This window comes from Ambystoma mexicanum, chromosome 1q (assembly GCF_040938575.1).
Source record: "Ambystoma mexicanum isolate Mex_15411 chromosome 1q, UKY_AmexF1_1, whole genome shotgun sequence".
Lineage (NCBI taxonomy): Eukaryota > Metazoa > Chordata > Amphibia > Caudata > Ambystomatidae > Ambystoma > Ambystoma mexicanum.
Window position 1 is genome coordinate 1216219292 of NC_090922.1, and position 19393 is coordinate 1216238684.

General features: G+C 46.9%; 1 protein-coding gene across 1 annotated transcript in view; it reads right to left on the reverse strand.

Annotated features, from left to right (window-relative positions):
* Positions 1 to 19393, reverse strand: part of LEPR (leptin receptor) — a 1083230-nt gene that overhangs the window by 574466 nt on the left and 489371 nt on the right. The window contains exon 6 of the mRNA XM_069641975.1: positions 11422 to 11624. Coding sequence (XP_069498076.1) covers positions 11422 to 11624 — 203 coding nt within the window. The remainder of the gene's footprint in view (positions 1 to 11421; positions 11625 to 19393) is intronic.

A 19393-nucleotide genomic window follows, 5' to 3' on the forward strand; every position in this document is an offset into this window, starting at 1 on the left:
ATTTAGTGGGCTTGTAGCATGTCAAAAGGGAAAAGAGATAGGGTGTAGCAGGTCAAATTTACACTTTTGAACCAAGCATACAATCTTGAACGCAGTATCCTGGCAAACTGGGAGCCAATGAAGATCCCAGAGGTAGAATGAGAAGGAGCAAACTTTGGGTAATGAGTTGAACTGTTGCATTTTGCACAACGTCATATTCATGCACAGGGTTTTCAGGCATTCCCCTATGTATAGTCTTTTGGCATAATCCAAATAAGAATGTATAAGCATTCCAACCAACAGAGCATGATCCTCTTTCGGACTGAATTCTAGAGTTGGCCTAAGAAGTCAAAGGTGGAAGGATGCATCTCTCGATACTTCATTAATCTTGCATGACAAGGAAAGTTTAGAATCCCGATTACTCCCAAATTACTCACTTTAGTCACAAAAGTAGTTGGAAGGTCAGGTTACAAGGAGACCTGGGGACAACAAAGGATTGTTAAGCAAATGTCTAAGAACTAACAATAATACTTTTGTTTTAGCAGGAGTTAAACCGAACGCTGTTACTCAACATCCAATTGCATACCATGTCCAGTCCTTCAAAAGTCGAAAAGGTTTCTGAAGAGCCAGAAACTTTAACATAGGTGTATGCAACATCCACATAGGAATGATATGTTAACTGAAAGTTGTATAAAACGTTCATTCATGTTTGAAGATAGATGTTGAAGAGGATAGGGCACAGAAGTGAGCCCTGAGGGACTCTTCAGTCTAATCTAATGGGCTTAGATGAAATGTACCAATTTTCGCCATTTGGAAACAGTCAAGAAACTCTTGAATACGGATAATGTCTGCTCAGTCCTCCCGATGTTAAGCGAGACAGCAAAATGGGTGGTCTATGGTGTCAAAAGCTGCTTCCAAGTCCAACATATGCAAAAGCCAGAGATGACTCCTCATTGTGTTAAAAAATGGCATCCCAAACGGCAGTCAAAGCTGACTCAGTGCCATGCTCCATATGGGAACAAGATTTTTGCAAATCCAGACAGTGATTCTGCTCCATTAAATGTTGGGTGAGTGGGCCTGATACTCCCTGCTGTTCCAGGAACTGGCCCACCCCAGCTCTATGCACAAATGAGGCAACTTTGTTGTGACCACCGGACATGTCAGTCTCTAGGTCTTTCTTGATGTGATGCCCTGCGCCAATGGTGGGGCACCATCATCACTGCCGCAGCCTGGTGGGATCAACCTCCTCCCATGCCACCCAATGCCCCAGATGATGGACCAAACTTATTTCCACATTTCAGCACTCACAGATGTATCCTCACTACACCTGAGAGGCACAATTGGGTTGGCCTGCCCCAGTCTATTGTGTGTCCCAGCACAGTCAGAATCCCTGTTCAGCTGGGACTTGTATTTCTTCACTACCCCATTCACTGACACTGGGAGTGGCCGACTGCATCACTCCTGCTGGCTCCCAGGCCGCTCGTGACATATGCACCAATCTTCTGGGCCCACCGCATCCGACAGACAGGGGGTAAGAATGCACAGGCTGGCCCCAGGCCACCCCACTCATGAGTTCTGGACTAGGAAGTCCTGTTCTTCACCTTGGCTGAACCGTGCACTGGGTATGTGGGCCTGTTCTTTTACACTTATGGGCCTGCCCAGCCTGGTCTCGGGTGGTCAGACATGGCAGCAGGAACGGTGGTGCCTGCTTACAATGAACACTAAGGGCCTCATTATAAGGCTTGCGCTCCCGTAATGAAGGGGGCCGGTACAAGTCCGGCCCCCTTCATTACGGGAGAGCCGATTACGAGATTCCAATTGCAAGACCCGGATCGCACGCCTGGTAAAACCAGGCGTGCTTTCCGGGTTCCACGAGGGGAAGAGGGAGGCAATAACAGGCCAGATGTAATCTGCCCGTTATTACCTCCCTCCCCATTCCCATTGAGCCCTATGGGGGCTCAAATGGGAATGGGGATGGGTTCCTGCAAGGAGGACTTAACCGGGTCCTCCTATGTCGGTGTAACCCGGTAAGTTCCCATTGCAGGAACCCGGTAATGTAGCCCAGAACGGAGGCAGCCATGGAGCTAAAAGCTCCATGGCTACCTCCATTCTCGTAATGAGGCCCTAAGTCTTTGAAGCCCAAGTGGTCTGTTCAATTCCACATCTCCCCAGAAAGCATTTCTTCTTAGCCTCTTGCTCGCGCTCTCTCCACTACGACCATCCTTCCAACGCTTTCTTCAAGAACTCTCCACTCTCTTCTCTGCCCAATCATTCCACAGGGCAGGGGAGACCTATCCATTGTCCTTCTTTAAAGACAAGTTCTTTACCACTTCATGTCCAGTTCATGCCTAGAACAGGTATGTCTAAAATGAAACACAAACAGAACATAGTCATCACTTAAATGAAATATGTCTACACCATGGTGTTTCTTTCTGCCTATTTACCCATCTTTCCCGCTGGGACAAGCAAAACATTCCTCCTAGCCGAGACCTAATTGGCCCAAAAGCTACAAAACACAGATTTTTCTCTGTGTGGATAACTAAGTGTCATCGGCAAACACCTGTTGTACTGCAGCTGCTTTATAGCGATTGATAGATGTGTGGCTGGTTTAAAGCTTAAAAAACAGGTATCGTGATGGTGGCAATGAGGAGAATCCACTTTCTGCCCTCTCATTATTGGTGCTTGCCCAGCACAAGCTTTCTGGGTAAGTAATATCGCCTTTACAATTGATGGCTCTTTTTCTCTTTGCCAACAGGTCAATACAACGGCCATGCCAGTTTTTATTTGTTTACCATCTTCCTACATTGTGCAAAATACAGCCTTTGCTTCCTATCTCCAATTAAACTACAGTAGTAGCCTCCATCATTTCTGCCAGGCTATACTATGCTAACCCCTTTTTGGAGTGCTCCACAGCATCTAATTTCCTGGCTTCAGACATTCAGAAGACGAGAGGCAATCTTTAGTTTAGCGTCTACTGTAGGGACTACAGCACCCCTATTCAATTACTCTGACATCCAGTGCGGCAACAGTTCCAATTCAAATCACCGTTCATCGTTCTTTGGTCACACTTTATTTGCAGAAAATGAATTCTCATTATGCTCCAACATGGCTCAGCATTCTCTTCACTGTATCCATTCCTATCGAAAAAGAGACTGGGAGGAAAGGCACTTTCTGTATTGTGAGCTCTTTTTTGGAATTCGTTTATTTCTGTCTCTTGCGTCAATCCCAGGAATCTTTCTCTCCATAAAGCCAAAAAACACAGGCTGTTCTATAACTCGGTATATCAATCCTGGGCTGTGACTGTAAGACAGGAGACCTTTTAGTACGTGTGGGCTATATATGGGATAATATACCCCCTACTATACACTATAATGATAGTGCAAGTCACTGAGTCCAGTAACCAAATAGAGGAAGGAGGCCAAAGGTCAAGTTCCTTTTCAAGGTCAGGTAATTCTGAGGGGACTTGCAATACCATTTTGCATAGAGTAGCAGATATGTTATCCCTTATAATAAATGGCCACACACTGTAATCCCCTTTAATACCTTGCCACTTGCTTGATTCTAATTTAAGAGATCTTCCAATTGCTGATCCATATAATCAATGCAAAATATGTATGGTTTTAAAAAGGGTAATATGCATCTTCCAATGTGTTTCAGAAAAATAGTTTAAGCATCTAAAAAACGTTTTCATTTTGAACTTTCAGCAGTGCACAAAATAAATATTCTACCATAAACAGTAACTTTTCAATAAATGACTGAAAAGGATCACAGAAAACTATTTTACAAGCATGGAACTTGAAAAGCTATTCATGCTATTAATTAAGTGTTGTGATAGATGGATCTCTGCTCTGTGCTGCCTCAAGCAACAGGCATTGGAGCATAATAACTGATCACAGAGCAGTAGTGATGTCATTTTCTTATCACATGTCAGTAGTGATGTCACAAGTGTCTTGTAATAAAACAACGAGTTACTTGCTTTTTTATGCAGGTATTGTGCACTGCCATGTATTATATAAATACACATATAAAATATAAATATAGCTTCCCAGCACAGAGCTTTGAATTAATAAGTGTCTTAGTTGTTTTGACTTGTATCCAACTAGTAAGAACTGGTAGTAACATTTCATTGTTTTGTTTTTTAAAGGCACAGCTAAAGGTAATGGTGACATGTTATGGATGTGTAGCACATTTAGGGGCTGATTCATGGAACAAACGTGCGCCGAAAATCTTCGCGCAAGCAGGCGCAAGCAGGCGCAAGCGGAAAAAAACAGGCGCACGCGCACGCGTGCGATCCATGGAAGTCCCTGCGCGTGTTTACCTCGGGATGTGCACCAAACCCATGCATGGCGCACACGTCACTGCAACATCCCGAAAGACGTGCGTGACGCGCACAGTGAAAGCGCACAACCTCGGCGCATACACTAGAAAGTGGGCAGAACACGGGGCGTAACGCGCGGAATGGGGAACAACTCGCGAAAACAAGGGCGTAACTGGGGATGTACTGCAGGGAAGCAGACGGAACGCCCACACGCACCCGAACCACACGTATTCATGGAATCGAATAGGGCAAAGCCACGCACAGCGAAAGACACGCACAAGCCGAAACACGTCCGCCACATGAAGGCAGGCGGTAGCGTCCCAGCGCATTACAAAAGTGGCAACATACAGCAATTGTGCGAGCGGGGCACGTGTATATCGGGGTTGCGCGGGAAGTTACACACGCGATTGAGTGGGGTACGTGTATTCCGGGGTTTCGCGGGAAGTCACACACGCGATCTGGCCTGGGGGAGCGGGCTACGTGTATTTCAGGGGTTCGCGTGAACTTTTTCACGCGATCGGCCCTGGGGGAGCGGGCTACGTGTATTTCAGGGGTGCGCGTGAACTTTTTCACGCGATCGGCCCTGGGGGAGCGGGCTACGTGTATTTCAGGGGTGCGCGTGAAGTTTTTCACGCGATCGGCCCTGGGGGAGCGGGCTACGTGTATTTCAGGGGTGCGCGTGAAGTTTCTCCCGCGATCGGGCCTGGGGGAGCGGGCTACGTGTATTTCAGGGGTTCGCGTGAACTTTTACACGCGATCGGCCCTGGGGGAGCGGGCTACGTGTATTTCAGGGGTTCGCGTGAAGTGTTTCACGCGATCGGGCCTGGGGGAGCGGGCTACGTGTATTTCAGGGGTTCGCGTGAACTTTTACACGCGATCGGGCCTGGGGGAGCGGGGTACCACTCACCGTCTGCCTTGCGTGTAGTAGAACACGTAGCCAACACCCGCTGTGAAATAATAGCGTGTGAACCCCAACGGATGGAAAACACACGCACCGCACGAAAAGCACGTACAGAACAGTGTAAAGGCACGCGGGATCTCCAAGCCCTGCCAGGGCAACGCACGTGCGCAAAACGTCACAGACGCGCTTATGCTGTAAGGGCCTTTGGTCCAATGAAATCGCGTACGCGTGCTGATGCGCTTACGCGCTAAGGGCCTTTCCTCGATTTTCACGCTGACGTGCAGGATTTTCACGTGCCAAATCACTCCGTATCCATCTGGCCACGCGAAAACACACGGAAGACCACGCTCCTGCCCAGAAGGCCGAATTACTGCCCCCCAGTGCCCCGAGCAGCCTCCCACGTGCCATCTGCTGCTGCCTGCCTGCCTGCCTGCCTGCCTGCAGCCACCGTGCCCTGCCATTTGTTGCCTGCACATCAGCCATCTTCAGGGGTCCAGTTGCTGTGTCCACCCCTGCTGGAACAGAAGACTCCCGACTCAGATAACATCGATCCACAGCCCAGCCCCAGGACCCAGTTGCCCACCCACTCCTGCCCCTGGGGTTGCCATGTCGGGCACATCCACATCTGGCACCAGTGGCAACCCCCGGCCAGAGGGGCAGAGGGGCACCAGCTTCACTGCCACCGAAGTTGGTGTCCTGGTGGAGCAAGTCCTGGGGCAGTATGATGCCCTCTTCGGATCGTCCCGCGCCAACAAGGCAGGACGGGAGAGGATCTGGGCCGACTGTGTGGTTGCCATCAACGCGGAGGGGGTGGCAACCCGCACCATCCAGAAGGTCAAGAAGCGCTGGGAAGACATGAGGTCCAGGACCCTCATGAAGGCCCAGCGCCTCGTGGAGGGGGGCCGGGGCCGCATGAGTTCCATCCAGATGGGGGTCCTGGAACGCGTACACCCAGCGCTCCACGCCCAGGTCCTTGAGAGGGAGACCCGTCTGGAGTTGAGCGGTAAGTGGCCAAGCATTGCTGTGTGAGACAGGGCATGTTGCAGTGTGCTGGTTGTCTGATACTTGCCTGTATGTGTGACATAGGCCATGTACGCATGTATGTGTGCAGGGACATCATGGTAATGCATGTGCGACCAGTAATGTGTGAACCGCACGGTTGTTGCATGTGTTTAAATGCGACATGGGGAGCCCTATGCAGATTGTACACATGAGAGCATGGCAGTCTCTGTTCCTGGACATGGGTGGGGGTGAGGGATGGGTGCTGATGCCAGGTACATATATGGTGTCCATGTCTGTGTGCCTGACCTGCATGTCTGTGACTTGTGGATGCCATGGAGGCATGACACATGTCTGTGACAATGTACAGATTCACTGATGCAGCCTAGTCATCCTTATCCACTGTGATTGGGGTGTACGGGGCCAGATGGATGTGACTGAGGTGAAGTGTGTGCATGTGATAGGCATGACCCATGATGCATGTGAGTTCCATTACATTGTATGTTTCGAGAGTCCATTGGACATGTATGGAAATGTCCATGGCATGCACCATGACTGTCACTGTGTGTGTTTTGCCTGGACTGACACATGTGTTGTGGAGGGACATGATGGAAGTGTACTTTGACAGTGGCACTCATCTGCTATTGCTTCCTGTCTAGGGGACCATTGTACAGTACCCTGATGCTTGTGTTCTATGTCTCCCTCTACGCAGCGGCTAGTGAAGAAGAGGGCGGAGACGGCGCTGTGGAGCAAGGCGGCGGGGATGCCCCCACGGCTGCAGCGGAAGGGGTGGGTGAGCCCCCACAGGGGCCTGCTACGGCGGAAGACGGTGAGGAGCCATCCAGGTTGGTGGTTTCCACAGAGGAGGAGAAGGCCGCCACTGAGGCGCACATGGGGCCTGGTGGGGGGCATCCCTGCTGGTGCAAGTGGTGCAGTCCAGGGGCAGGGGCAGGAGGCAGCACAGGTCACCGTGGAGGGGCCTGTGCATGTCGCTGTCGCTGACCCTGTGGGTGCACCACCATGCACCAGCAGGGATGCCCCGTCCCAGGCCCGTCCGCAGGTAGAGGGGATGTCCATGTCACCTGACTCCCCTCCACCTGCGGACGAGGGGACCCCTGGCCGTATGGAGAAGGTCCTGATTGGGGTCGCGATGCGCACGGCTGTGATTCGTGATGCCGTGCGTGCTACCCAGGAGGAGCACGCACGTCATCACGAAGAGCACCGTGCCGACGTGGCCCAATTGGGATCGTCCATGTTCGGGGGTTTCCTGCATGTGTCGGCCAATCTGGCGGCCCTCTCCTCCTCTGTGGAGACTATACGCCAGTCGTTCTCCTTGCCGTCTTCCGGCCCAGATGCCACCAGGGCCCCCTGTGGACCTGCCCTGACCAATGCAGCCAGCTCGGTGGGGATCCCATCCCTGCCACAGTCGGGAGTCAGAGGTCCAGCAGGGGTGGACACCACAGCAACTGTACCCCAGCAGATGGAGGATGTGCCGGCATCATCAGGCAGGGCAAGTGCACGACGGCGTCGGTGGATTCCATCAGCCTGGATGCCGTCGTGCTGGCAGAGGCAGTGGCGTCGGAGGCAGCAGCGGAGTCAACGTGGGAGGCATCATGGCTCGGGGCCATCAACATCGGAGGGGCAGGCATCGGCCGGAGGGCAGGAGGACCCAGGACGGGAAGTGTCTTCCGTGTGGCAGCGGTTGGGCCAGCATATAGGTGCGGAGCGGCGGCAGGCGGAAGAGGCGCGGCTCACCATGGTCAGGGCGGAGAACTCCATGCGGAGGGCCCTGAGGCGGGCCGAGTGCCTCAAGGCAATCCGCAGGGGGTTGGAGGAGCAGATGGCGTCGTCCCTGCGGACCCTCGGGGCCATGGAACAGGACCGCCTCCGGGACATAGACAAGGAGTTTGATGATGCCCTGGCCCGGAACACCACGGAGTGAGCCGCTGGACTTGCCCGCCGCCTTTGTATATAGTTCTTTAGTTTTAGGTTTCATTTGTTTCTTATGATTTGGAGTCGACGGACACAGCTCCACTTTTTGTATATAGTTGCATTTTAGTTAGGGTTTTTTGTAGGTTTCCTTTGTTCAGTTGGGCTCATGGACCCTTGGATGTTTTGTACATAGTTCTTCATTGGATTGATTTTATTTTTAATGTGACTTTGAACAACTTTTTTTTGGATTTGGATTTGTAGTTTTGATTTTTTTGGACGGACATGCAGCTTATCTTTTTTTCATTGCCATTGTAGTTTGTTTCATTTCATTTGCATTCAATTTTTTTTAATACAATTTTGTTTTCATACTTCACTGTGTGGCATCATCTAATTGGTTTCATGCATGTCATGTTGGGTGTTTTCCCATTCATTTGCAACCATTGTGTGTGACGGACATGGGTTCATTTGCTTTATGAACATTGGGGGTGTAACATGTAATTTCCATTTCCATGGGGGTGAATGGGTTACTTGGTAGGGCCTTTTGGCTGTGGAGGCTGACCATAACGCACATGATTGGGGATTATGAGGACCTGGGTGCAGGGGGACATGAGTGGGGGCCTGGTGGAGGCTGCCCCTGGTGGTTGGGGGGTGGGGGTGGTGGGAGACATGAGTGTGGGCCTGGTGGTGGCTGCCCCTGGTGGCTGGGGGGGGTGGGGGGGGTGGGGAACATGAGTTGGACATGGGTGGGGGCCTGCTGGCAGGTGCCCCACAGTGCTGGGGGGGGACATGAGTTTGACATGGGTGGGGGCCTGCTGGCAGGTGCCCCACAGTGGTGGGGGGTGTGGGTGCTGGGAGACATGGGTGGGGGCCTGCTGGCAGGTGCCCCACAGTGCTGGGGGGTGGGGGTGCTGGGAGACATGGGTGGGGGGCCTGGTGGAGGCTGCCCCTGGTGGCTGGGGGTGGTGGGAGACATGGGTGGGGGCCTGGTGGTGGGTGCCCCTGCACTGCTGGGGGGTGGGGGTGCTGGGACACATGGGTGGGGGCCTGTGGAGGGTGCCCCTGGTGGCTGGGGGTGCAGGGGGACATGCGTTGGTGGGCAGTAGTGCAAGTTGACATGTGGGTTGGCTGGGGGGCATGGCCATGGTGGATGGGGTGCCTGCAGGACATGTGCAGGGTAGGCCCCTGTGGTGTGAGCCACCTGCAGGGGCCGTGGAGGGTGTAGAGGGAACACCTGGGAGGACCCACACGTGCAATTCATGTGTGGTGCTCCCCGCGCACCCCTGAAATACACGTACCCTGCTGTAATCGCGTGTGTGACTTCCCCTGCACCCTGAAATACACGTACCCTGCTGATATCGCGTGTGGAACTTCACGCGCACCCCGAAATACACGTACCCTGATGGAATCGCGTGTGGAACTTCCCGCGCACCCCTGGTATACACGTACCCTGCTGATATCGCGTGGGGAACTTCACGCGCACCCCGAAATACACGTACCCTGATGGAATTGCGTGTGGAACTTCCCGCGCACCCCGAAATACACGTACCCTGCTGATATCGCGTGTGGAACTTCACGCGCACCCCGAAATACACGTACCCTGATGGAATCGCGTGTGGAACTTCACGCGCACCCCGAAATACACGTACCCTGATGGAATCGCGTGTGGAACTTCACACGCACCTCGAAATACACGTGCCCTGATGGAATCGCGTGTGGAACTTCCCGCGCACCCCGAAATACACGTACCCTGCTGATATCGCGTGTGGAACTTCACGCGCACCCCGAAATACACATACCCTGATGGAATCGTGTGTGGAACTTCCCGCGCACCCCTGGTATACACGTACCCTGCTGATATCGCGTGTGGAACTTCATGCGCACCCCGAAATACACGTACCCTGATGGAATCGCGTGTGGAACTTCACGCGCACCCCGAAATATACGTACCCTGATGGAATCGCGTGTGGAACTTCACGCGCACCTCGAAATACACGTGCCCTGATGGAATCGCGTGTGGAACTTACCGCGCACCCCGAAATACACGTACCCTGCTGATATCGCGTGTGGAACTTCACGCGCACCCCGAAATTCACGTACCTTGATGGAATCGCGTGTGGAACTTCACGCGCACCCCTGGTATACATGTACCCTGCTGATATCGCGTGTGGAACTTCACGCGCACCCCGAAATACACGTACCCTGATGGAATCGTGTGTGGAACTTCCCGCGCACCCCTGGTATACACGTACCCTGCTGATATCGCGTGTGGAACTTCACGCGCACCCCGAAATACATGTACCCTGATGGAATCACGTGTGGAACTTCACGCGCACCCCTGAAATACACGTACTCTGCTGTAATCGCGTGTGTGACTTCCCCTGCACCCTGAAATACACGTACCCTGCTGATATCGCTTGTGGAACTTCACGCGCACCCCTGAAATACGCGTACCCTGCTCGCACGGGGCCAATCGCGTGAGGTACTTCCCGCGCACCCCAGTGATACACGTAGCCCGCTTGCTGCGCTGGTACAGGGTTAGCGCAGCCCTTTGCGCTGGATTGGGTATATTGATGGCTTTTCCCTGCGCAAGAGGCGTTCTTGGGGGCGTAACTGGCGCTGCTGCAGGGTCGCTGCGCCACTGTGCGCCACGGCTGGTTTTGGTGGCTGGAATCCATGAATACGCTGTGCGCGGAATTGGATTTTAGCGCACGCGGCTGGCGCAGGGATTCGCATGCGCACACTGTGCGCCAGCCGCGTGCGCCACTTGTGCGCTGGATTCTATGAATTACCCCCTTAATATATTTAAAGTCTGCCTGTCTACAAAAAAGCCCCAACTGATGGCTTTGCCAAAGCTTGTAGTTCATGCCTACTGCACATACATGCTGAGAGGGAGTGTCATAGAGTGTCTTTTATGGTGAATTAGGCACTGTCGGCTATTTAAATGTTGGCGATGAATCAGAATTACGAATGAGTGCATGTCCTTACTCAATTGTTTACAGCAAATCTTATTTGTCCCGTACACTATGCATTATTTATTCATGAATAATTCATGCATCAACTCTGATAACATCCTTATTCTTGAATTCGGCTTGGAAAGAACTTGCAGTGAGGTCTATGGCTATTGATGGACAGGAAATAGTTACAGGAAGAGGACTGCCGTTACGTCCTTTTTATTTACAATCGAGCCAAAAGGCTACTAGCACTAGAATTTCAAAATGTTCCCACACACAAAATACCATTTGTCTAATATGTCATCTTGTCAAATCGAGTTAAAGTCCAATGTTCCACTTACCAATATCAAGAGGATTGACTGACAATAAAGGGGACTGGAGCTGTGCCAGGCCACTTCTGATATCCAACCACATACTATAATGGGACCCCAGTTCCATGGAAGGCACAGAACATTCACACAGTGCCCATCTGCTGCAGTGGCACGGGGCACTCTTAAAGCTGCCTCCATGTCTTACTGAAGACTCTTCACGTGACGAATTGGACCTGCATTAACAAAACAAAAAACAATATTAATAAGGCTTTACTGTCTATTATGCATATCAATAATTTGTGTGGCCAACAGCCTCTCCGATAGAAAATGGCAAAAAGTATGATATAGTGACATTTGTACTGTGGGGATACATTTATTACAAAAGACGTTTACAAAAGAAACATACATTTGATTAGCATAAACGAAAACTAAAAACATGGCCGCTATAAAAAAAGAAGGAAAGAAGCTCTACAGAGAGCCTCTTTTTTCTTTCCATGATGGGCTGGAAAAGTATGTCATAGCAGTAACTGGAGGCGCGCAGCCAAGAAAATCGGTGATATGTATGTTTCCTCCATAAAATCAATTTGGGGAAAGGCGGGAGTGGGATGCTGAGGCCAGCGAGAGCGGGTGGCCATCAGCATACCCTGAACGCCGTCTTGTAGATACAGCCTGTGTTCTGAGTATCCTGATTTGCCCACACACCCACAAAGGGTGCTAATAATATGTTTTTAACCCCTGACGGGGAGGGCAAACATGACAGGTAATAGCTCTACAGCCCGACCCATGATAGGCCTGAGCGAAGCAAGGGTGTCATCGAGGGCTGTGGGCCATTACCGGCGACGTATGTCCCTGCGGCTGGGGGTGAAAGCCATTTGGACCCCAGGGTTTATCTGAGGTGCAAATGGTTTCTTTTTCCCATCGGAAGATTCATGCTGCTTGCACAGCAAATCTCTCGAGAGGGGAAAAAAAAGAAAAAAGAATCTGCTGCAGTGGGGCCGCCAAAGGGAAAAGCGTCAAAGTCCCTTTTTCATTTCAATGGTGGTGGTGGATGAGATCGGGAGGAGTGCGAGGACCAGAGGTCCAAGCTCCGGTCTCGTAGGTAAGTTGGGAGGGGGTCTGAAAGGGTTTTAGATGGTTTTAGGGGTGGGGGAGGTGGAGAGGCAACAGGGAGGGACTCCCTTAAAGAAATAGGGACTACATTAAAAAATAAAATGGTGCCACCCGGGGAAGGGCCTTGGCTGGATGAAACAGCAGGCAGAGAATGTATATTCTCGGCCACTGTTCCAGCCACCTGATTGGCTAATGACCATTCCCTGGGTGCAAACGTATACTTCTCTACCACCAGCCACTTTCATTGTAGGTGACATTCATATTGCACAGAGAAAGACCACTACTGAAAACACTTGTGTGTCAATGTTGCATGCAATTAGGAATCTTTTGTGCACTGATTGTTGAGCAATGGGTGTAAAGAAAAACATGAGAATATGATTGTTATTGCATTCTTGGCTTCCTGAGTTTCTGTCCCGAGCCTTTTGTGCCTTTTGACAATCAGTGGGCAGACCAATACTTAATGCCAGCTGCCATGTAGGTGCAAACATCTAGCATTAACATGAATCCTTGTGCTTTCTACGTGGTTGTATCCATAGGGAGTCTCTCTCCACACACTGTGTGGATAGGTTTTCATCACACTGTTTGGTTTTTAGTCACAGTGGTCTTTAAGCTCTGATTTCAAACGCAGTCCTGAAAATACCATCAAAATTGGCCATACAGTAATTTAGTTGTACAGTACTTGCCCTACCCATAAACTATTTTTTGCCCCAAACTGTGCCCATATCAAAATGAGTACGTTTCTGGAAGTAACAATGATAGCAATAACTACAAAAAAAAACATCCAAGTCATGAACAGAACAGTAGGGACACATTTCAACAAGCTAAAACTGCCTCTCAAATATTACATAAGCTTGTGAAATTCCATAACAAACACATACATGAAAAGGAACCTATACTCCTCAAGCGGTTTCATATATCTGTTAATTGCCATAATCCACTTTAGGAATAGGATCATCCCCCTCATGACATCTACATGGACCCCCATGAGGCCCCATTTTGTTTCCAAATAACATATAAAGAACTCACCAAAGCTATAATGTGTCCTGCATCGAATTTCCACAGCTCATACGTCCACTAAACGTTAATGAATTTCCAACCTGCTTGTCCAGATTGTTGAGCATAAACTGTTCTGTCACACACCAAACTCCTGGTGTGTATTGTTTAAAATGTTGTGTACACATAGGTTCTTTATGTTCTAAAAAATCTTATGCATTAAGCTTCCGATAAGTTATTGGAAAAATGTATTGCATTCTATTGAGCATGAGTTGATAGAGAACTTTCTTTTTAAAACATGTTGTTTCGACAGCTGTTTTTTGGTGAGTCAGAAGAAGGACACAGACTCTTAGAGCACATGGCTCACAGTATTTTTATTAAAGTAAGAATTATAAGGCCTAACTTTCCCTATCGCTATTGTGGTCTGTATCTATCTTACTAACTAAGGTGTACGTCTGTCCGTTGTGACAGTCCAAAAATAAAGGAGTTCACTGTCCAAACTATCCTAACTGACCCTACCACTTTATAAACTAACTGAGGCACATGGAATGTCTCCCTTCTCCTTAGGATACTTCTAGTACCAGTTTATAGGTTCAGGATTAATCCTGGATCTGTAAATAGTGTCTTGTGATTTCCTGCATAAGTCTTTGTAACTCTTGAAATGGTCTTGTGAGTTTACCTTTTTCTTTAGGAACCCCCTCTTGGCTTTTTTTAATATGTTTTATGCTCCTGTTTCTGATTCTTAGCGTACCCTGTATACACTTGTTGTTCAGTTGGACTATCCCACCTGGACTAGTATAGCTGAGTTCACGTTGGTCTAGTTGACCCTGTAGCTGTGGTATCACTTCCCCCTTTTCCCAGGGTATTCTGATCACTGTTTCGGGTATTCTGCTTTTCAGTAATGCACCCTTTTCTATTATCTCTTTTTAAGTACATCGGGTTCAATTTGAACTTTGTCTCGTTACCCTTTTTCCACGGTATTGTGATCAATGATTATTTTCTCTCTTTATTCTCCTTTTCAATAACCCATTCTATGTAATATTACATTTCAAGTTTTGTTGTTTCAAGGTTACCCTTGTCCCATAACTATTACTGATAGGAGGTGGCTGTATGGTATGATTGCCTTCTTGAGGCCTCCCGTAACTCCCGTCCACCAGGTTACCTTTGGTTCTTAAGGATAACAGCTTCTGAGTCGGGTTCCGCGGAATCCTTCTTGATCGTGCTGGACAGCCAGGCTTTTTCTCTTCCTTCGTGCTTGCTTCCTCATGGTCTCTCATCTCCTTGTGGCTTCTTGTTCCTTCGTGGTGCCCCTGTGCTTGGATGTGTAACTGGGCACCCTCTGGCTGTACGCTGTCTGCAGTATAAGTTTTGTGGACCCACAATCCACCATAGTTCCATTTCCATGATGTAGCCACCATGCTGGCTTCTCAAGCTTTAGGTTCATCGTAGCTCTGGCGTCCCATCTGCAATCTTGAGTGAGTTTGAAACTTGCGGGCTTGCTGATTTCTGCTTCCTGCAGCTAAGGGCCTCCCCGGGTTGATATCTGCATTTTTCTCTCTCTCCTCTGGCTCCTCGAGTGAACGTTAATCAACATCTTCCTCATAATGGATTAGTGATTCTGATTTAAAGGGGCATTTCCTTTCCCTATAAGATCATCATATCTCTGAAGAGTTTGTTCATCAAAGTCTTGATGATTAGAAGTTTCTGCTATTGGAGAGCATGCCATGAAGGCCACAGTGTGCTCTGTTTTAGGTAGCTCATCATGGGAACGGGAGTCTATGCCCCTTAAGGTTTTCTCTCATGGTTAGGTCCCCCACACTTCTCCTCTCGTGTAGTAGTACCCTGTCAACCCCAAGAAGGCACGAAATGTCTCTCTTGGTTGGAGAGTAGGTGTTTGCCTTTACCTTTTAAGTTTGTGGTTGAATAAAATCATTCCCAACAAAAAAAGTCTAGATATTTGACTGCAGATTGGCCAAGATGACATTTTCGTGGGTTGGCTTTAAGACCAGCTTTTTTTAGGGCCCGGATGATCTCATAGAGGTGAGAAATACGTTCCTGCCAACTATCTCTATGGACCACAATGTCATCTAGGTAAGCTCCAGAGTAGATAGAATAGGGTCTTGATATTCTGTCCATTAAGCAGTGAAATGTGGTGGGGGCTACATTGAGGCCGAAAGGCAAGACTTTGAACTGAAACAGGACCTGCAGTTTTGAAAAAGGCTGTTTTTTCTCAATTTGCTGGATTCAGAAGTACCTGCCAATATCCTTTTGTTAGATCTAATATATATTTAGCTGATCCCATTTTCTCTATTAGTTCATCAATGCATGGAATAGTATATATTTTTTTGCAAACGGTGAGCTGGAGTTTAGTTTCATGAATTCAATGTAAAAAACATTAAGAGGGGTTTGGTGACTAGGACTAATGGGGGAACACCAGGGTCTCTCTGCAGGTTCGATTAGGTCTGCACTAAGCATGTCCTCTACTACATTTTCAATACTTTCTTTGGGCTTCAGGGATTCAGTTGGGCTTGAGATTTATATTTTTCCCTGCTGGAGTCTTAATAAAATGAAAGAAATGATCAACTCTACCTGGATGCTCAGAGAACACCTCGGGAAAGTGTTTCAATACATCTGTAATATCAGCATGTTGAGTTGGCGACAACTGGTGAGAGATTAAGGTATTTTCCTGAGGGGAATTGACAAGGGGGGCTGCCATAGTAATGGTGGTATGTTCACTATGGTGCACTTATCACCCGTAAGCAGGTTTACCTGTGACCTGTGTTTTCTGGTGTATGTCCAGTTGTGATATGAGATCATTTAACAGACTCTTCTTTTCCAGGTTTTTATAGGGGCCATACCATTGAGGGATCATTTAATTTTCTGGGGTAGGTAAGAGAACCAACACTGACTGTCTGACAGAAAAGATACAGGTGACTATACATCTATTACAGACGTATTATAGATGTATTATAGGTAAATCTATTATAGGCCCATGTTGTTCCTGGGCCTGTCCAAGATGTTTCCTTGCAATTGATCGCACTGCTTCCATGTGTGATTTTAATTTTTGTGCAATTTGAGAAATCGGTAACATGGCTTTCTCCCTTTCCTCTCATGCCTCTTTTAACATGTCTAGGCCATTGCAGGGTTCCCTTCCATACAGAGGCTCAAAGAGAGAATATATCCAGGAGGCTTTAGGGGTTTTCCTAACTGCAAAGTGGACCCAGGGTATCATCACATCCCAATTATTCTTGTCGGTCTCCAATAGCTTCCGTAATATCCTTTTTAATGTTTCGTTGAAGCATTCCATGACATTGCTGGACTGGGGATGATACACTGATGTCCTTAAGGTTTTAATATTCAAGATCTCTTTTTCCTCTTGCATTAGGTGTGACATAAGGTGGCACAAAATTAATTCAGGACTTAGAATTTGAAGTCTGCAAACATTACTCATTTCTAAATTATACAAAGTCTCTGATTCCCACACTGTATATTTCATGCAAGATAAAAAGAAATTGAGAACAATCAATTTGTTGTTGATTGTTTCTGGTGTTTGCTCAATTTATGAACCTCATGTTGCTAGAACTTTTTCTAAACCAACCTTTCATTTTCAAATTACATTTATATGTGGAGAAATTAATAGAAGAAAAAAAACACTCTATTGGGTAAATCAATAATTTGAAGGATTGGAAGTGATCACTAAATTCTGGAAAATGTGAAAACCCAAACACTGTTCTTAGTGTATTTCTGTAGAATATGAGACAGTGTTGACAAGAAACAAATTCATCTTCACAAAGTCAATATATTTCCAAATAAAAGGAACAGGAAAAATGTAAAGTGTAAAACATTATGTTAGTGTTGCAAATTTGTTCACTGGCAACATTGAAATGAGTAAAAATCCACTCATGACAAATCCATTCAACAGCCAGATCAGACCAAAGAAACATACAACATGTGACATATTAATTGTGTGGAACAGGTCTATAAATAAATGTTTAACCCTCAAGCTATTTGTAAATGCAACTGTTATGTTTTTGAATTTCATCATATCATAGACTAATCTGTAATTCCATGTCTTGTTCTAATTATCTTAATACATAATGGGCAACTTGCTCCATAAATCACCAAAAAAAAGAAAACTTCATTACACTATCAGAGTCAACCTGCGATTTTGAAGTAATGTCTCTGTGCTGTGTTATGACATTCATTCATGAGGTCTGATGCAAATATTAGTTCTTTTCGTTGATACTAAATAAACAGTTTGGAAGATCTTCTTACACTCGAACAAAGCAGTCAGGACTATTGTCAAGTATTGGGTGTGCCAATCTACAATCTAATCCATTACAGAGTTTATAAATAAATAAATAATAACTGCAAATGGATAACAGATAGTGGAAAAATAACTACAGACCTCTGCTTGCCTTTATGAAGAGAGGCAATGTCATACACATTTTTTGCGGAGTCTTATCTAGAATGAAATTATGCTATCAGTACTAGTAAGTGGGATTTAAACCCCATGGATGTTAGATGTTCACATGTGTTTCCTATCAATTTACATACACCACAAACACATAAAAACATCAATGCAATCTGTTTGCTAATATTCCTGAATTTATACCCATGTATGTGAAGCTAACTGGTAGGAAAGAAGCCATCAAATATTTTTAAACAAGATAAGTGCTATGGCGGAAACAATTTTTATGCTCATCAAACTAGTATATAGAGCATAGTTATTGTGTCTGCCTACTTTTACTTTACTGGGAAAGATCTGTTCAGGGCAGTTTAACAACCAATTTAAAAGCAATATTCACACAATGACTTGTTTCAGATTCTTGCACAGTTGAGAGAAACCCCCAATTAATTGTACTAGAACACAGCAATACCATCAGCCCACTCTCAGGCATGAAACAAACTGTTTTGTAACAAACTGAAAATCATATGTCTTTTCAATTGAATTAAACTACCTTTAGGACAATTTACCAACCCACCCCAAAACCAGGTTTATGTAATTGTTTCATTCTGAGTTCTTTAGCGAACAAGAATATTAACTGTTTAGTGATCCTCTTATTCACAGTACCACTCTAAAAGCTGGTAAAAGAAGCAGTGTTTTTGGTTTGAATATTTTGTTTTTATTCATGAGGAATACTGTTAATTTGCAAACAAGTGGTCCCCTACTTAAAATAGGGGAAGTCACCAGAAATATTACAGATACATCCAGTCTGTTATAAAACACAGGAAAGGCTATGCAACCTGTCTACTTTTGTGTTGCTATTTAAAATCAATAAACCAAGACACAAAGAAATTATATCACGCATTCAAACAGACATCCATGCATGAATTGTTATACATGCATGGCTATTCTAAATAATAGATTAAGAATGTTGTATTTACTTTAATGCCAAACATAACATTATTGAATCATTTAAATAAAATGCAGTATCTTGAAACTTTAGAAAAGCAATATCAAATCAAATTATAGTTAAAACAAGCCAAAATAGCAGCAACTTGACATCTTTTGGTTGAAGGGATACCCTGTAATTAACAGTACATGAATTCTCTATGGTGATTTAGAAATCAAACACTTTTAAAATGGCTTGAAATGGAATGTAATTCTCCTGGAATAATTGACAAAGAAGATTTGAAGGGAGACTTATTTTACCAAAGCAAATGAAAGGAAAAAGGCAGAAGAATAAGACTATTTATAATATAAGACAAGTGAAGGGGCAATTTAGGCTGATATTGTTTTGGAGTGAGACCAATCAAAGGGGAATCAATATGGGCCACTGGATAATGAGACACTAATGTATGTATGTATGTCCGCTTATATAGCACCGGCAGCCCGCAGGCATCAGGGCGCTTTACCAAACACAGAACAACAGTTATACAGACAGCAATAACAACA